The sequence below is a fragment of the Furipterus horrens genome, unplaced genomic scaffold (assembly GCF_987537825.1).
Source record: "Furipterus horrens unplaced genomic scaffold, mFurHor1.1.pri manual_scaffold_5, whole genome shotgun sequence".
In the NCBI taxonomy this organism is placed as follows: Eukaryota; Metazoa; Chordata; class Mammalia; order Chiroptera; family Furipteridae; genus Furipterus; species Furipterus horrens.
In genome coordinates, this window is record NW_028327175.1 from 175766106 (window position 1) to 175784379 (window position 18274).

The 18274-nt window shown below is 52.4% G+C and overlaps 1 protein-coding gene across 2 annotated transcripts; it reads left to right on the forward strand.

The window, feature by feature from the left end:
• Positions 1-6556: 6556 nt before the first annotated feature.
• Positions 6557-16958, forward strand: OPN4 (opsin 4). Of its 2 annotated transcripts, none has more exons than XM_090279501.1 (10): positions 6557-6700; positions 7892-8044; positions 9488-9653; positions 9990-10193; positions 10844-11015; positions 11445-11609; positions 12477-12584; positions 13544-13724; positions 14848-14991; positions 16920-16958. In XM_090279501.1, the coding sequence occupies exons 1-10, from the start codon at positions 6557-6559 to the stop codon at positions 16956-16958; spliced, it is 1476 nt and encodes a 491-aa protein (XP_090135627.1). The 2 variants fall into 2 exon arrangements, with proteins under 2 accessions (XP_090135627.1, XP_090135628.1); XM_090279502.1 differs by having other exon boundaries at positions 7892-8037; positions 9520-9653.
• The last annotated feature ends 1316 nt before the right edge of the window (positions 16959-18274 follow it).

Genomic DNA, 18274 nt, shown 5'->3' on the forward strand with positions numbered 1-18274 from the left:
CTCTGTCTGTTGTCAAATTAAAGCATTGTATCCAATGAGTTTGGCATTGCTATCTCCATTTTATAGATAAGGAAGGAGGGAGGCTCAGAGGGCAAGGTGGAGTTGCCCAAGGTCACAAAACCCTGCAAGGTGGTGCAGACCTGGCTGACTCTAGTGTCCTTGGGGGATGGTGCAGGCATTTGTGCTATACAAACACTGCAGCTCCAGGTGAGGCCAGGATGTCCCCTCTCCTGTTTCAGCAGCCTCTGCAGGCTTAAAGCTCTAATTCTGAAGGAGGCATGCTAGAGCACTCTACACATTTTCTCTTGGATGAAGCAGGTGTTAATACCCTCATTCTACAGGTGAGTCTCAGAGATGCATGGCTCCTGTCACTTCCCAGATTCTTACAGCAGATGGGACAAAGCTGGAATGCCAGCCAAGGTCCCTTGACCTGCTAGACTAACATGAGAAGAATAGACAATGTTTACAGCTTTGGGATTCCTCCTGCAAAGCTGTTACGTCTACAGTCACATCAAAAGACTAAGCCAATTCAAATGCAGAGTTTTCATTCAGAAATCTTCCAGTGCCACTCATGCAATGCTCAGATAAATGAGGGCTTGAGGGCTTGCCAGAGAACAGGCTCAGACACAGTTTATATGCCAGCATCACTCTTCACTAAGAACATCTCTGTGTTTCATGTAGATTTCCATCTTGCCCCCTTTGTCTCCCATACCTGTCTCCTTTGAATAGTCAGAAATTGCTCTGGGCTGCCATGAATCAAAGTGTGTCCCTTCCTCCCTTCCCCTCTCCCTTAGACAAATGCCCTACTTTGTAGGGAATGGCACAGGAACGTGGTTGAGCTCAACTAAAGCATTTTGAAGAAAATTGCTTCTCCTGCTGTTCTAGCATGTTACCAAAGGTTAAAAAAAAAGTATGTAATTCCTGGGGTAGATGGAACCTCTCTGTGTGTCCTAATCAGAGGGCTCTGTGTACTAGCTAGGAAATGTCAAAGGTCTAAGAAATGAATTTTGTGTATTTTAAAAAATTGAGATATAATTCCTATATATATAATGTTATATTAGTTTCAGGTATACAACATAGTAGTTTGACCTTTTTATGTATTGCAAAATGATCATCACAATAAGTCTAGTTAACATCCATCACCACATACAGTTACAAAATATTTTTGTGATGAGAACTTTTAAGATCTACTCTTTTAGTGACTTTCAAATATACAATATAGTATTATTACTAAAGTCACTATGCTGTACATTACATCTCAGAACTTATTTTATAACTGGAATTTCTTACCTTTTGCCCACCCCAGATTTTACTTTTTAAATCAAGTAGTAAGTTCTTACTTTCCATGGGCTGCTGGGTGTGCACAAGGTATATGAAATACAGGGCTTCCCATATGATGATTGTTTTTATACCCACATGTCTCTTAATTTTCAAGTTAAAATGTGCCCTTTGGCCTTACTCATATTTTCTATGACTTTCTGTTTCCTAATTCCTCTCCCACACCTGTTAACTGGCCCTAACCTTCTTGACAGGAGCCTCCAGCCAAGGGGAGGAAGAGGCCACTTCCTGGAGGTGACTGTCATTTCCCTCCTGATTACAAAGCAAACTCACCCAGGCAGCTGCTGTGACTGATTCCAGCCCAAGGCATGACAGGCTGCTGTTGTTTGATGAGTGCATGGCACTTGGACAGGTATGACATTGGAAATTCTAGACTGAATTCACTAAGAAAACACACATGGACCAGGCAGGAGCAGCATAGGAGACAGGTCTGAAATGCCCTTATTCAGGACCCCAGGCCAAGAATGTGGGCACTAGGAGGTGTCGAGCCCAGGAGACACCATCAGTGCTCCTGCAGGGACAGAAAACGGTCCCACTGTGCTGTGTAGACGTGGCCCCAGGGCTCTCCCCCTACCTGCCCTGCTTTGCTAATGTGGGCTGCACAGGAGAGAACTCAGTGGGAGCACCTTGGAGTGGGGAGTAAGAGTGGGAGAAGCCACAGAGAGAGAGGTGGGCCACAGGGACCAAAGGACCCTCAGGTGCCTCTGGAGACATTTGCAGAACCACTGGGCCACTTGGCTGGCTCCCAAAGGGCAGGTATGCACTGGTAGGGGGGTATGGTGGCATCTTGAGGCGCAGGGCAGATAAAAGACATAGCTATACCTGCTGCTCGGTGGTGTAAAGGCAGCAGAAAAGCAAGGATTTTTCTCAGTTGCTGCATTTATGGCCCTTTCCTCTGGCCATGGGAAGGAGAGTCCTATCCTGACAGAATTTGCCTGAAACCCAGCAGATTCCAGGTGAGGGAGGGCCCAGGTGAGCTCCTGGCCAGGTGCTTACAGGAATATGCTTACTGAGACATTTAATATTCCCTGGGCAATAGCTCCTTAGAGTTTTCCCGGAGTCTCTGGTTAACCAGATACCCCTTGCCAGCCCCAGGATGAGGAAATTGATCCCCAGCAGCAGGCAGGAGGGCAGTGGCAAGGGAGAGGCATTACAAAGCCGCCTGCTAGGCCAGGCTGGAGAGCAGACATGCCTACCTGAACCTGGGCGATACAGCCAGAAATACAGAAATGCAAGGGCCAGAGGCCTTCCCAGCTTTTATATCAACTTTTCTTTCAAGGGCTTTCAGGACTTCTCTGCTATGAACCTAGGAATTCTGAGGCTCAGAAAGCCTGTAAGTAAAGTCAGCACTGGGGGCCTTCAGACAGTGTTTGTGATGCTTGTTGATTCCAGTCCCACAGCAAGTGGGTTACCTGTCTGCTGAGAGTCCACTGCTGAGTTGTTTATAACTCCTGCTTGCTCTAACATAAAACATCATGCTGTCATACTCGCACCCCTATCCCCCAGCTGTCCAGGCACTCAGAAATTGTATGCCACATCAGAGCAGCTCTTAGTCCTCCCATTCCTATGCCCCTGGTATTCCCTGGAGCATGAGGGGCCTGGAAAGCTTTTCCCAGCTCCAACTATGCAAGTGAGGCGTGAAGAGCCGGCAGTGAGTCAGTGCAGAGCTATGGGTAAGGGCCTCAGGTACCACAAAGCACACACTCAGCCCTTTCAGACCTCCCTGGTGTGGTACGTGGGAGTAGTGGTGGCATGGTGGGGATGAATGTGATCTCCCATAGGATACCAGGATAGGCTAAGCAGAAGGGTGGCTCAGGCTGATCCATCGGAACTACAGAGGCTGGCCAGAGAGCTGGCACCACTGCCCACCCAGGGCTCAGGCCATCCCTCCATGAGCAGCCCCCATGTAGGGTGAGGAAATCAGGAGCAAAATCACCTCCAACTGAACTGGGAGGGGGGCCCACACCATTTACTGGCTATCGTGACAGGTGGGGGTGGGTGGAGGGATGACATATGTCTACTTCTTCACCCTTCCCTGACCTGTTCTTTGTCCAAAGGAATCACATATCTCAAGACCCCCTGCCTTCCAGGTAGGCTGGCCATTGGGCAGCATCTGTAGAAGGCAGGAGACTAGAAGAAGAACAGTGGGAAGTTACAAGAGTTCTCACCACGGCACCTCTGCTAACAGCCACGTCACCATCGACGCTCCAGCTCCCATCCATAAGCACCATCTCTGTGGTACCTTGCTGGATAGCCCCTGCCCCCGGAAGCCCAGCACCCACTTCCACCTGTTGTCTGTCCAGCCTTGGGTGTGGCAGTGCATCCTGCCGGTGCTAATATCTGGGTTGCCTCAGTGTTTCCTCAGGTTGGCTTCCACCACCTGTTACCAGTCCCTAAGTCCTCTGAAGAATCTAGACCAGCACCTATCCCATTTAGTGTGTGATTGGGTCACCTAATTTGATAAGTCTGGAACATTTCTAACAAGCTTCAGAGGACACTGATGTGGCTGGTCCTTGGACCACATTTTGAGAAGCAAGAACCAGGGAGAATTTTATTTTCCTGAAACAATGTGCTAGTCATTCTTCTGGGCAGTGGGCCACAAAAGTAAAACAGATAGACCTGTTTATGATCCAGAGAGGGAGACAGACATAATCAGATGACAATCACTACAAATGGCACCATTGGCAAATGCTCCAAAGGATGGACAGGAGACTGTGTGAACAGTTGGATCTTCAGGAGAGCTTCCTTGGCACCTTTATCAGGTTATATTTGAGCTGAGGCACAGAGAAAGGGCTGGGGAAGGTTTCAGCAGCAGTGTGTGAGCAAAGAGCCAAGGCTGGGTGATAGAGCAGAGGGACAGTGTGTATTTTGTGGTCTGAGAGAGGCCAGCCTGGCTAGAGCACAGTGAGGACTCCCGTGATTGGGCCTGGAGCTGAGGTACCCCAAGTTCCAAGGTGGCTCCTTCCCCTTAGCAAGAGGGTCTGCAGCTGAACTCAACTTCTCATGTGATCAGGCCTTGCCTTCTCCTACAGCCTGAATCCAGCTTCCACTAAGGTCTACAGGTGCTGGCAGTTGGCACTTTCAGACTCCTCTTTGCTCAGCTGGCAGCCACACCCAGACTGCCTGGCGCCTGAGTTTGGCTGCTCTTGCATTATAAAGGGGCAGTAGCAGGGGCAGGTTCCTGATCTGGCACATAGCGTCCTGCTGTGACGGCAGCCTGGCCCCCACACACAGACACTAAGGAGGACAGCATGCCTCTGCTTGCTGACCTTTGGTGTTTCAGTTTCCCCAACAAAAGCCACTTCTTAACCCCTCACACCAGTGACATTGTAGTATTTACCTTCACCTGCCTTGCCACGTTAGGGCTTTCCTATGTTTTAAGAGCAATGGAAGCCTTTGAAGGGTTAAGTATGGGGTTGTCTGATGGGATTTGTGTTTCCAAACAGCTTTAGAGCTGTAGTGTGATGAGTGGGCTGTAAAGAGAGAGGGAGAGAAGATGAGGAATGTGAGGATTATTGGGGGCCACCCCAGGGGAGGTGCAGCACAGGAGGAGAAGGTGTGGACTCAGGCCCTAAGGAATCATCAGCCCTGAGGGCAGCTGTGTGTCAGCCATGGAGAAAAGATACTGTAAGCAGATATGGGCTTCTGAAGGCCCCAGGCATGGAATTTCAATTCTTTCGGCCTTTAGCCGTGGCTCTGAGGCCTGTGGCACTCTGGGTGTATGGTTGCTCCTTGGCTGTCCACCTGACAAACACTTCAATGTGATGCTAGCTACTTTGCCTGCATTCTCTCCTAGTTATCAGGTTGGAAAGTGGGGTAGGATGTGAAATGGGACTTTGTGCTGGTTCAGAATTGCTCCCAGCGGAGATTAATAGTTAAATGCCCATACGGTATTTGAAAGGAAGTCCACATTGGGCTTAAAGGAGAAAAAGCAAAGCCAGTCCCTCAACCTCACTTACCACCCAAGGCGAACCTCTGTCACTCGAAGACGTGGAATGAAAGAGAAAGTACATCTGAGCCGAGAGTCGGCACCTGTGGACAGTGCAGTTTCTCTCTGAGGGTGGGTGCAGCCACCCCAAGCCCAAATTTGCCGCTCTAGGAAAACTGTGAAGACTGTAGGGACCCCTGGAAGAGGAGATGGCATATCTCTCCCCTCCATGGCTCCACAAATCTCAGCACTGTGCCTCAGGACATGGCTCCCAAGAAGGACAATTTTGGAAGCCAGCAGACCCCCTTGAAAGAGTGCCCAGCTTTCACCCTCTCCAGCTCTTTGGCTCCACTCCTGCTGCCTCCTCCCAGAGGGGACAAGTGGAGGCATGGGGTCCCCTCCACTCTGACATTCACTTATCTTGGGGCCAGAACTGCAGGCCTGGTGGAGCTACCAGGTCTCTAAAAACCTTGCATTTTGTTTGTTTTTTAACATTTGTACTTCCATTTGATAACTTAATTACCAAAAAAACAGGAAGCAAAAATGTTTCATGATCTGATCTCACCCTGATTGTAAGCTCTGTTTCTCTCTCTATAGATATCCTGGCTCATCCTCTTAGCTTCATCTGTGAAATGGGTGGCCAGTCTTGGTTCTGTGCAGGGTGGTTGTGAAATTGTGATGGGCTTGTGTGGGCTGGATGTGAGTTTAGGATACCCTGTGGAAAGGATGAGGTTGGGCTCTACAGGTTCACTTGCCCACTGCACAGTCCTGGGGTTTTGAAGGGGTGGCAGAGGCTATTCTCGATGAGTTCTAGGAAGAAAGAGAGCCCAGTCAGAGGGGAAGACAAAGCCTTCTGCCCAATGTCCATGAGCCTAAGCCTGGCAATCTCCCCTGAAATACACACACACATACATTCACACTTTTACACTCACATGCACATACACACTCACACACACATATTCACACACACATGCTGCCATCATCAGGGACCTGTGTTTGAAGGGACAGATGCACTGAGCTATTGGGCATGCGCACATCCTTGCCCTGCTACTTAAAGGCTGTGAGTTGCCATAACTGTGACACTCTCTTGTCCTTTGTGCTTCATTGGACACAGAGCAGCCACCATCTGCAGGTTGGGTCCACGCTGCATGCAGAAGCATGTGGCTGTCTGACTGGGCAGGGGTGCTGAGGATGGGGGAAGCAGGGAGGATGCTGGGCACAGCTAACATCCTGAGTGCTCCATGCTCCTGACTTCTCCGTGGGCTCAAGAAAAGGCCACCCCACCTCAGGATGAGCTCTCCTTCGGGGCCAAGAGTCCCACTGGACCCAGCACAGGAGCCTGGCTGTGTGGCCACCCCAGTCTCACCCAGCAGGTGGGACAGCTCCCGGAGCAGCACCTCCAGCCTGGACCAACTTCTGCCCATCAGTCCCACGGTAAGCCAGGGGCGACCTTCTGCGGGCACATAGCCTTCCCTCCTTCATTCTGATCCCCATCCTGGAGACACACAGTGGCTTAGGTAGGGAGATAGAAAAGGCCTTTGGCATGTTACTGGACTTCTCTGAGCCTGTCCTACACAAAGAGGCTACTAGAGGAGAGTGTGGGCAACAATTTCCCTTGAGGAGAGCATGCAAGGTATAGAAAGGCCAACCCTTAAGGACAAGGGGCTGAAATGTCCCAGACCTGCACTTGGCTGCATCCACTCCTTTCTGAGGATGGTTGGATTCACCATGGAGCCTTCCAGAAAAGAAGGCATACTCTCGGTTTCGGGATTTGTCCAGCCCAGAGTGAGGCATTAGGTGTGCTCTGCTGCTTCCATCATTCTAGCCAGAGTCCCAGGGCCGTACCCACCAACCCCACTGTTAACTGGGGAGGGCTGAGGGTACCTTCAGGATCCTGGGATGCTGCCCTACACCCTGGACAGGATGGGGAGGGTCCTTCAGCTTTAGAGGCCAAGGCAGGATAGAGACTAAACTATTCCCTCAGAAAGGAGCTGGGGAGGGAGGTATCTTTAAATCTCTTTGTACTGGCCTCATAGTCTCATGATCTCCCTACAGGGATCCTGGGAGGCCTAAGCTTTCTTTTTAAAGGGAAATTCTTTCCCTCCATCTTGTGCATACCAGTTATACTCTGGGGGAATACAGCCTCTTCTTTGAGGCTGAGGAGGGGAAGGCACTCCAGAGGAGAGGGGCTACACCCTACTCCACTACCCCAGAGTCGATTGGGCCTGGAAAACCACTGCTAAGTGTCTTGAGCACTTGGAACAGGTCCCATATAGCAGAGAGGAAACACCAAAGAGTTGGCTCTGCCCTCTCCCTGAGGAAAGGTAGAGTCATCCTAGCCATGTCCCCACTTACCAGACATGTGTCAGTCTGTCTTTCCAGCTTCCAATGGGTTATTTGAGCCCAATCCTAGAAGGCTTATGCCTCTGTGCCATGGTATAGGAAATTGGGCTCAACTTGAGGGTGACTTGCATTTCAATTTGAGCTCATTCACTTGCTAGCTGTGTAGACAAGTGACTGCCCAATTTCCCTACCTGACCTTCTGGGAACCCTAACTCTTTTTTATCAGGGTTATTTGAAAGTGACAGGATAGCATGATTACCTAGTTTCTCTGTCTTTCCACAGGTAGCTGGGGCTCAGGCTGCTGCCTTGGTCCCCTTCCCCACAGTAGATGTTCCGGACCATGCCCACTACACCCTAGGCACAGTGGTCTTGCTGGTGGGCCTCACGGGAATGCTGGGCAATCTGACAGTCATCTATACCTTCTGCAGGTGCCTGGTTGGCGAGGTTGGGGCCTGGGCACTGAGGGTGGCCAGCCATGAGGAGACAGGGCAACACACAGAACAGAAATGCCAGTGCCAGTTCTGCCAGGGCTCTTGAACTTGGGCAGTGAGACCAGGCTAAGCCCTGGTGTCAGGCTCAGGCCTCAATCTTTTAAGCTCAGGGATGGGGGCAAAAAGTAGTCCAAGCAGCTCAAGCGATGCATGCCAATTGGACCCTGGGCAGACCCTCTACGTAGGGTGATTGTCCCTAGGACACTGGGTCTCTGCCCATTTTGCCTTGCTGTCAGCTCTCCTCCACCATCACTTGCTCCAGTAGGCATCCTCCTTCTGCCTGAAAGAGCAACCCAGGCACCAAAGCTGAGTCCTCAATCCTCTCAGCAACCACCTGTTCTTTCCACGCCTGCCCTATTTGCAGGCTGAATGGCTGAGACAGGCAGGCAGAGAAGTGAAGCCCTACCTCTAATTTCTGTGGGCAAGTTGTTTATCCTCATTAAACCTACATATCTGTCTGCAAAATGGAGCTCTGCTTTACCTCACAGTCAATGTGATGATTAAGTTTGTGTATATGCAGTGCCTAGCAAATCTGTTTGAATCTCGGCCATGCCCCTTACTAAGCTTTGTGATTTGGAGCAAACCATATCACAAGTAGGAGCTTAAGTATTCTTTTCTAGAAAATGGGGTAGACGTAGACGCAAAGAGGGATGATTACAGGAGACAAGGTTGGTGAAAAAGCCTACCTCTGGAGCATGGTTAGCAACTCCATTGCCCTCAACGGGCAGAGACCCAGTATCCTAGGAACAATCACCCTACGTAGAAGACGTGCCTGGAACTTAATTGGCATGCATCACTTGAGCTGCTTGGACTACTTTTTGGCCCCCTCCCTGAGCTTAAAGATTGAAGCCTGAGCCTGACACCATCTGCCAGCCCTGAGAGGTGAGGAATGAAGACACAGGTGTGCTGAGCAACACCCAGACCATGACTCTGGAAGAAAGAGGTGGGAAGGTGCCTGAGGGAGAAGAAGGCACAGTTTGAGCACATGGAAAGGGGAGCCTAGGGACAAGACACTTGGAAGAACCTGGCTTGAAGCAGTTCAGAGAAATGAGGGGTGTGTCCAGGGAGAGAGTGTGGGTCATGCAGAGGGGGTGCACAGGTGAGAAGTAATGGATGACACCAAAACCCACCTTCTGCTGGGCTGAGCAGCAGCTCTGAGAGAGGCATTGCTCTCTGCTTCATTCTGAGTGAACCTCCCTCGAAAGACAAGGGTCTCACTTCTCAGCTTCTGCTGGGCACCAGAGTTGTTTGGCTGGTACTTGCTGGGCAGCAGGATGGCTCAGAGGTTCGTGTCCGTATGAGTAAACACATGAGCATGTGTGTGCATGGTCATGTGTGCATATGTGTGTGCACATGTGCACTGTAGTGGAGGGAAGGAACCCAGTAGAAGCACCTTCTGACAATTTCCAATCCCTACAGGAGCAGAGGCCTCAGGACACCTGCCAACATGTTCATTATCAACCTTGCAATCAGCGACTTCCTCATGTCCTTCACCCAGGCCCCTGTTGTCTTTGCCAGCAGCCTCTATAAGCGGTGGCTCTTTGGGGAGGCAGGTAGACACTCGGGGCTCCCTTTTGCTGGGGGTAGGGGGAGGAAGATTGTGGCAGGGGATGTACTGTGCAGGATGGCCCAGATGAGCAGGTGATTTCCTCTTCCTTGGCAGAGTGGATAGCTGTCCTCATTTCATAGTTAGCAATAGGGAAGACTCAGGTTTCAGTCCTGAGGCCAAAACCAGCCTCTGCCAGATGTGGCAAGTAGGCAGGGTGAAGAGGGGGCTCAGTCTGCATCTCTTGAGAGGTGAAGGCAGGAGCTGTTCACAGACCTTCCCTCCACTGGGGTATCCGATGGGCTCCCTGCCAAGGGCTGAGGTCAGGGAGCTGTGTCCACAGGCTGCGAGTTCTATGCCTTCTGTGGGGCTCTCTTCGGCATCACCTCCATGATTACTCTGACGGCCATCGCCCTGGACCGCTACCTGGTGATCACACGTCCACTGGCCACCATTGGTGTGGTCTCCAAGAAGCGGGCGGCACTTGTCCTGCTGGGCGTCTGGCTCTATGCCCTGGCCTGGAGTCTTCCACCCTTCTTTGGCTGGAGTAAGTGGGCTGCAGGAATTGGGAAAGGGGAGAATAATCTGGGAGGGGCATGTTCAAGGGCAAGTAGGTAGGCCTGGGTTGGCCAGCTGAGAGAAAGAGGTCCAGAAAACTGCCTGAGCCCCAAGGCTCAAGGGATATGACTAGCAGCAGGGGAAACTGAGGCTGCATCATCAGCTATCAGAGGATGACCTGGGCTCCCATACCTCAATACAGAGGGGAAGACCACATGGTTCCTGGGTGGCAAGAAGTGACAGGCACATCTGATGCTGAGTTTGCAGTGAGTTACACAGGCAGGAGTTGGGGTGTGAAGGCTTATTAGGCAGGTGGGTTAACAGCAAGGCACCAGCTCTTCTGGGACAGGACCAAAAAGCTGGCTGAAGCCTGGGGGGAGTAGGACCCTGGAGCTCTGGTGGGGTCTCTGCTCCACACTGGCAAGAATGGGTAGTAGTGGGCTTTGCCAGCTGTCTCCCAGAATAGGTTTGGAAAGCTCCCCCTCCATGTGCCCTGGCTTTCTCACTGCACTGGGCTGGGCTGGGGCTGCTATCAGTGTTCCAGGATCCCAGACCCCACATCAAAAATCCCTGCTTTGATGAGGAGTCCACGTCAGCACTGCCCAGAATGCTGAGAACCTGACTGTCCCTGGCTCCCAGGTGCCTATGTGCCCGAGGGGCTGCTGACATCCTGCTCCTGGGACTACATGAGCTTCACACCATCGGTCCGTGCCTACACCATGCTGCTCTTCTGCTTTGTGTTCTTCCTTCCCCTGCTTGTCATCATCTACTGCTACGTCTTCATCTTCAGGGCCATTCGGGAGACAGGCCAGTAAGAGCTGGGCATGGAGGAGGGGCTAAATGGGAGGGGGGCCATGCTCCTTCATCAAAGCCTCACACCTACACACACCCCTGGGGCACCCCTGGGCTCCAGATGGGCAAAGACAAGCTGAACACCTGTGTTTATGGGGTAGGTGCCTAGAGACCAGCCCAGCCTGGTGCCTGGAGAAGTCTCAGGAGACAAGATTTTCTCAAGTAGGGGCCTTTAGGTATGTCAAGAGGTCTAGGGTGAGGCAGAGAAGATACCATAGGTGGAACCCAAGGAGGTAGCTCAGGCCAGATGTCATGGAACTTTTTGGGTGTGAGGGCTGCTGCACTGGAAGGGATGGCCAACTCCAAGGAGGCTCCCCAACAGTGGCCATGACTCTGGCACTTATTGCACCCAAAGTGGGGTCAGACCCAGACTCTATACTCTTCCTAGGGCTCTCCAGACTTTCGGGCCCTGTGAGGGGCGCAGTGAATTGCCCCGGCAACAGCAGCGGCTGCAGAGTGAGTGGAAAATGGCCAAGATTGTGCTGCTAGTCATTCTTCTCTTCGTGATCTCCTGGGCCCCCTACTCCACTGTGGCTTTGATGGCCTTTGCTGGGTGAGCAATGGCTAAGGGGCTGGGGGCAGGGATGAAGGGGGGAGGGCTTTGGGGTCTTAGGGCAGCCTCTTCCTCCGAAGCCCAAGCTGAAGCCAGCTGTCCTCACACCCTAAGTCTAGCATCACAGCCTTACTCTCCCCCTGCTGTGAGCTGTACCTCATGCCCCCAGCTTGGCCTGCCTGGTTCCTGGAGGCACTAGGACACATATGGGGGGAGCTCTGGGCTACACTGGATTTAGCCTGAGTGCCTGTGATAGTACAGGTCCTGCTAGACCCCTTGGGAATACATGGCTCTCCCTGAGGTTCTTCACCTGGGCACATAGCCAGGGGTTCTGCTTACCTTCTGCCCTCTGCTGTGAGAGTCTGGGGACTTTGACATTTGCAGCAGTGTAGACGTAGGCCAGAATTCAGAAGCACTTTGGGGCAGAGAGAGCCATTAATCTTTGGAAGTGTTTGGTTATGAGATCTTCTCTTTGCACAAGAATGATTCCCTCATGGGCTCTCCTGTGAAGTTGTTCTCAGAGAGCCAAGGGAGCTGTGTGGTGTGGTGTGGGAAAAAGTGAGCAGAGGGCCAGGGTCAGTGGGGTGAAGGGGGTTTATTGCTGGCAGCACAGGCTCCAAGGGACAGTGAAACCCCCAAATCTGACACATCTTCCTCCTAGCCCCTCCTTCAGTTGCTCTCTGGGTTCCCACTCACCTCAGGTCAGAATTCTCCTTAGAACTGCAGTCCCTCCCATAGGGCTGACTTGGCCCAGCTGGTTTGGGCCAGGTGGGGTTATGCCCCTGGCAGGGCCTGGCTTAAAGGAAGAAGATTCCCAAGAGTGCAGGAAGGCCAGTTGGCAGGGAGACCACAGCTTCTCTGTCCTAGGTACGCGCATGTCCTGACGCCCTACATGAACTCAGTGCCAGCCATCATCGCCAAGGCCTCTGCCATCCACAACCCCATAATTTATGCCATCACCCACCCCAAGTACAGGTACAGCCCTACTTCAGGCCCCAGTCCCAGGTCCCCAGACCCACCTCATGGATATGGAGGGCCTGGGCCTGCAAATGGGGCAGAAGTCACTGTCTTTCCTGTTTCTTGTCTATGCATTGGGTGGGGGCTTTAGCAGCTGGACACTTTAGCCAGTGACACTGGATGGGGTTAGAGTTGGTGTGACACTTCTGCTGCTCCACCTTTCCAGGAGGCTCAGCTTGGAGGGATATCAGGGCTCCCTGGGAAATGTCCAATCCCAACTAGGGATTATTGGAGCTGAGGCCAAAAGGCAGCCAGAATGGCTGGTCAGAGTACTGCTTGCTACAAGGAGAAGCCCCCCAGACAGTGACATACTGAAGAGACCACACCAGGGAGAGCTCAGCTACATTTCAAGGCCCCTGGCAGAGGCAGGGGGATGGTTCTTCCCCAGAGGGCTCTCTGCTGATAAATCCCAGCACACTGGCCTCTCCCACCGAAGTACCTTCAGTGCATCCTTTTGCCTGGTGGTGTCAGTAACTCACCACCCTGCTGAGGCCAGCAGCATGCTTTAACCTATCCAACTCAGAGGCCTCCATTCTCAGAGATGTGGCTTGGGCCAGTCACTTGAAAGCTAGAACAGAGCACCTGGCTGACCCTGCTACCCTAAGGCTCTCCTTTCATGCCAGGCCCCAGCATCTGTCTGTCCATCCCCATCCTGTGAGTCTGTTGGTCTCCTTTAGCTCAGCATCTGTCTGGTCTTCATTATCATTTTTTGTGACTCCCAGTGTTTTTCTATCAATTCCCTTGAACCCATCATCTGTCTTGTCTGTCTTCATAACTCCAATGTCTGAATCTCCCCATTTTCCCAGTGGCTCTCTGTCCACTCCCATTAGGCTTCTATCAATCTGTCCATTCATCCCCCTCTCCTTGTGTCTGTCTGTCCATCACCTTTGCCTTAACCAGATGTGCCGTTCCTGCAGAATGGCCATAGCCCAGCACCTGCCCTGCCTTGGTGTGCTATTGGGTGCATCAAGCCAACGCACCGGCCCATACACCAGCTACCGTTCCACCCACCACTCCACACTGAACAGCCAGCCCTCAGACCTCAGCTGGATCTCTAGACGGAGGCGTCAGGAGTCACTGGGCTCTGAAAGTGAGGTGGTAAGAATGCTGGCCCCTTGATGGCTGGCCATCTCTTCTTCAACCAGGCCTCTGGGCAGGGCTGCATCTGAGATTCAGCAACCCTCAGGACCCTGGGACTCTGGCAGGAAGAGCCCCTCCCCACCTCCCTGCAAAGCCTTTGTATGCATCATCCTCCCTGATAGGTTGGGGCATTGAGGCCAGAAGAGCTTGGGTTGGTCCAAAGTCACCAAACAGCAAGGCCAGGACTGAACATGAGTCTTCCAGCTCCAGGCCATCTCTTTTCCATGCTGGTATTATCCCTTAGAGCCACAGATTGAAAAGATTAGGATTTTTGGTCCCATATGAGCCTCCAGAGAGACAGGAACTAGCTCAGGGGCCCTTGCTTACAGCATTAAGCCTCCTCCTCCTGGGAGCCTTGAAAAGCCCACAGGATACAGAGGAAGGAGCACTAGCCCCGGATTCAAGCCTTAGCTCTATTATGTCTTGACTGTGTGAGCTTGGGCAGGTCACTCACCCTCTCTGACCCTCTATGTCCTTCTCTGAACAGTTGTCACCATATCCAAGATTGGCCATGGTGCCCATGGGTGGATACAGACCTTATAGTTGTTGTCAGTCCTGGTAGCTACCCAGCCTGCCAGCACCTCCTTAGAGCCTGGAGTTGTGATGCTCCCTGATGTCCCCAGGAGAGTTCCCTGAACCATGGGCTCCTGTCCCCAGTCACACTCGTGTTCCTCCATATTATGCCTACAGGACCACTGTGGGCTTCACCAAGAGCCTTCACTTACCTCCTCCTACTGCCCCCATTGCTTGGAGTTTCAGTTGAGGGGCAGAGTGAGGAGCTATCAGAGGTCCCTTCCCTCTATTTGTCAACAGAAGTATATATAGACCCTCATAAAGACACACCCATCCCACATGCTTTAGAAGATGCGCATGTGCACATACACACACACACACACACACATACCTTGGCACACGCATTTAAAGTTTGTAGGGATTTGGTGACCAGCAACCCTGCAGTGTGATGGACCTCACCCTAGTGAATATTGTGGGAGGATGGAGAAAGGCCTGGTGGGGGAGGGGCAGGAGTAAGACTGGAAATTGTCTCACTTTCACCTCACAGTGACTCTCCCACTTCCCCCAGGGCTGGACAGACATGGAGACAGCAGCTATGTGGGGAGCTGCCCAGCAAGTGAGTGGCCAGTCCCTCTGCAGTCAGGGCTTGGAGGACGTGGAAGCCAAGGCCCCTCCTAAGCCCCAGGAACATGAAGCAGAGCCTCCCAGGAAGGTGATTGGAGACAAGGGGCAAGTAGCCCAGGGAGTGACCAGAAAAAGAGGGCTGGTTCTCATGGGTGGGCCCAATGCTCTCTGAGAATTACCCCTTCTCCATACCTCTTCAGCTTTTCCTTGCCCACCTGGAGGGCCTGGGGGCTCTACGACTCCCAGATGCTCTGAGCAGGCCAGACTGTGGTCTGAAACTGAACCTAAGAGTATCTGTGTATGATCATAGGTAGCAGGTGGTGGTGGCTGTGCTGTGCTATGACAAATGTATGCATGTGCGCTAGTGCATATGACCATGTGTCTGGTACATGCTCTCTGTCACTGTGACACCACAGCGAATGGAGTTGAGTGTTCCTAACATGTCTGCTCTAAACTGTGCATGTCACCAAGGGTAGATGGTATGTACCTCTTTGTGTGACTGGAGGCTGGACATACCTGGGTGGGGGTGCTGCAAGCTGTGTATGTGCTCGCTGTGAATGTCCTGAGATTAGTATGTTACCCAGAATACTTGTGGCTATTAAAAGAAACCCAGCTGTCAGCCCAAGTGCCTATGGAATGGAATGTCGATGGCGATTAGAGAAGGCCATATTCTGGAACACTGGAAATGCCATGTGCGTAAGCCCCCTGAGACTGAGGTTGCCCCTCCCCCTCAGCTGACAGCTCCCCCCACCCCTGCCCTTCATCCCACCTACACAACACTCCCAGCTCCTGGGCTCTCTTGGGCTTCCCTAGCAAGCCCAAGACCAGAGCACTTTTCTGCTTTCCTTCTCCAAGGCTGCTCTCCTTCATGTCCCAAAGAGGGGGAACACTGTGCTGCTCCCTACTGTTGGAGCCTTTGTCTCCCCCAGTGTCAGTGTCCCAGGGAACACTACTACCCTGATGCTCCAACCCCAGGAGAACTCACACTTCAGCCCTGAGCCCTGGCACTATACATGGCCATGGAGGCCAGAGCAGGGGCACAACTGTGCTCCCCAGGCCAGTGGGGCAATGACAAAGGGGAACAATACCTGTACTGGGGGGAATACTGGGCTGGGAGAGGGTGCTAGGCAGAGAGAGATAGCACATTAGCAGTCACCTAATATGTGATAAGGACAGCCAGTGAGGAATCAGTTCACAGAGTGCTGAAAACAGAGGCAAGTCCCCAAGGGCTCCCTGGGGAAGGTGGAGGCAAAGTAGGGGTTTCCAGGCTGAAGAGGGGTAGAGTTGAGAGGTCCAGGCTGAGGGAACAGCCTGTGCAAACCCAGTGAGGCCCAGGGGGAGCTCAGTGTCCTGGAACAGAATGTTGCTCAGTGACCTCAGAAACAGCTAAATGGACCCTGGGAGCTGGTGGGCCATGCGGGAGAAAGGAGACAGGCAGGAAGTGGTGGTAAGAGCCTTTCGAAGCCCCAGTCAACTGCTGGCCAGAAGGGTCTCCAGACATGACACTGGGGTAGGGAACCCTTGGAGGACTTAGCAAGGGTTCTGAGTAGGGCTGGGTCAGCTTTGCAGGGTAGCTGGGCCCCTCTGCAGTGGCTGGGGAAGGACAGGTTAAATGGCATGAGCTACAGAGAGAGGACCAGGGGAAGCCAGTGCTACAGGATGGGCAAGAAATGAGGTGTTGAAGGCAGCAGAGGCAGAGGACATACTGGAGCACAGGCATGTGGAAGAGGAATGAGAGGAAGTGGAGAAAGGGATGGTGGGGTGAAGAGACTTCAGTCTAGACCTCAGGAGCCCAAGAGCCTGGGGGACATCCTAGCGGGATACCCTGCTGGCAACCTTGTTTACTTCTGGCTTTATCTTTCAGGTCATGTTGCCTAGTGTATCAGAGAAGGCCCATCCTGGACCCAGGACATGACCTGGCTTCCCAGTCAGCCTCCCACCCCAGAGAGTCACTGGGAGACTGCTACTGCCAGGACATTTCTTAGGCTAAACAGATGTGTGTTGTTTGTTTTCCAGATGAAGGGGCTACTCCCCAGCCTGGACTCCAGGCTGTAGGGCATCATTGGCTCTCGTTTTCTTCTGGACACATCCAGCCTCCTCGCATACACAGACCCAGGGTTATCCCCTGAGCCTGTAGACTTTGGAAGTGTCCCTGTCATTTGTGGTGTGCTGGATTCATACCCCCAAAACACAAAACTCCTGCCACGCAAAGTGTTCTACGCCCACTTCTCATCTTGGCAGTCTGCACTCCAGGCTCATCCTGAAGAGGGGAGCCCAGGCCCTCCTGCTTCCCAGAGCCATCTGCCTCTCCTCAAATGCTGTGTGCTGTGATTGTCTGAGTGATGACAATGGCGATTGCTCCATGGGGCATATCAGCTATTTCTGAATTGCCTCTGCACCGGGCTGGGCATTTCTCTGGTATGGGAAAGCCAGCCCTGTTTCTCCCTCAACTGACAGTTGAAGCTGAACACAGAGCTTCTTGTACCAGAAACTGTTACTTATCCATGGCTTCTCCCTACAGTGTACCATTTCCACTTTGCTCCACACTCTTGTACACACATACATTTTACAAGCACACTCTCTGTATGCACATATTTGTGTGCACACTCAGCACGTGTTTAAACACTGCACCTGTGATTTCTTTCAAATCAGTGGTCTAAGTTTATCCCAGGGCTGTATGGCTCTGACAGAGTACAGAAAAATAAAAAATCAGAGGTCTCAGATAAGCATGGTCTCTATCTGTTAATGTTGCAATGGGAGAGAAACCCCAGGCCTGCCCTCGGATGTCCAGAGCAGTTTCTTGTCCTCCACTTCTCTTTTTTCCCTGCTTTGTGATTCTGCCTCCTGAAGCTCCCATCTCAAACTGTGAGGGGCAGAGTGGAGGAGGGACAAAGACCAGGTTTGTCTCCATCCCCACTGCCCAATGAGCTGCTGTTAGCGAGAAGCGGCTCCTACCCTGCCTGTAGGTACCAGCTGCTCTCTGGCTGTGTTGGGCCCCCAGGGGAACCAGATGGAGGGTAGCTGGTCTTTTCCTTTAAGAGCATCCTTTCTACTACCCCTCCCTTCCTCCTTGAGGCAGCATGAGGCAACAAGCGGCTACCCAAATCCAAAGGAAGAGCCTGCATCTCCAGGTACAGTCTAGCCCAGTGCTCCCACTCCTCGCCTTCCTTCCTTATCCCACACTTTTCATGCTGCTGGGTCCTCTCCAGTTTGGAAGAACAGATCTCCCTAGGAAAGGGAATAAGGCTGGAGTCAGGGATGGATGGGATGGAGGCTGGGGGAAGGGCAGGGAACGGTGCAGGGGAGGGATGGGTGCTGCAAGCTGCTGGCCTCCTGGGCAGGTACCAGCAGGGAAAACAGGCTGGGCTACA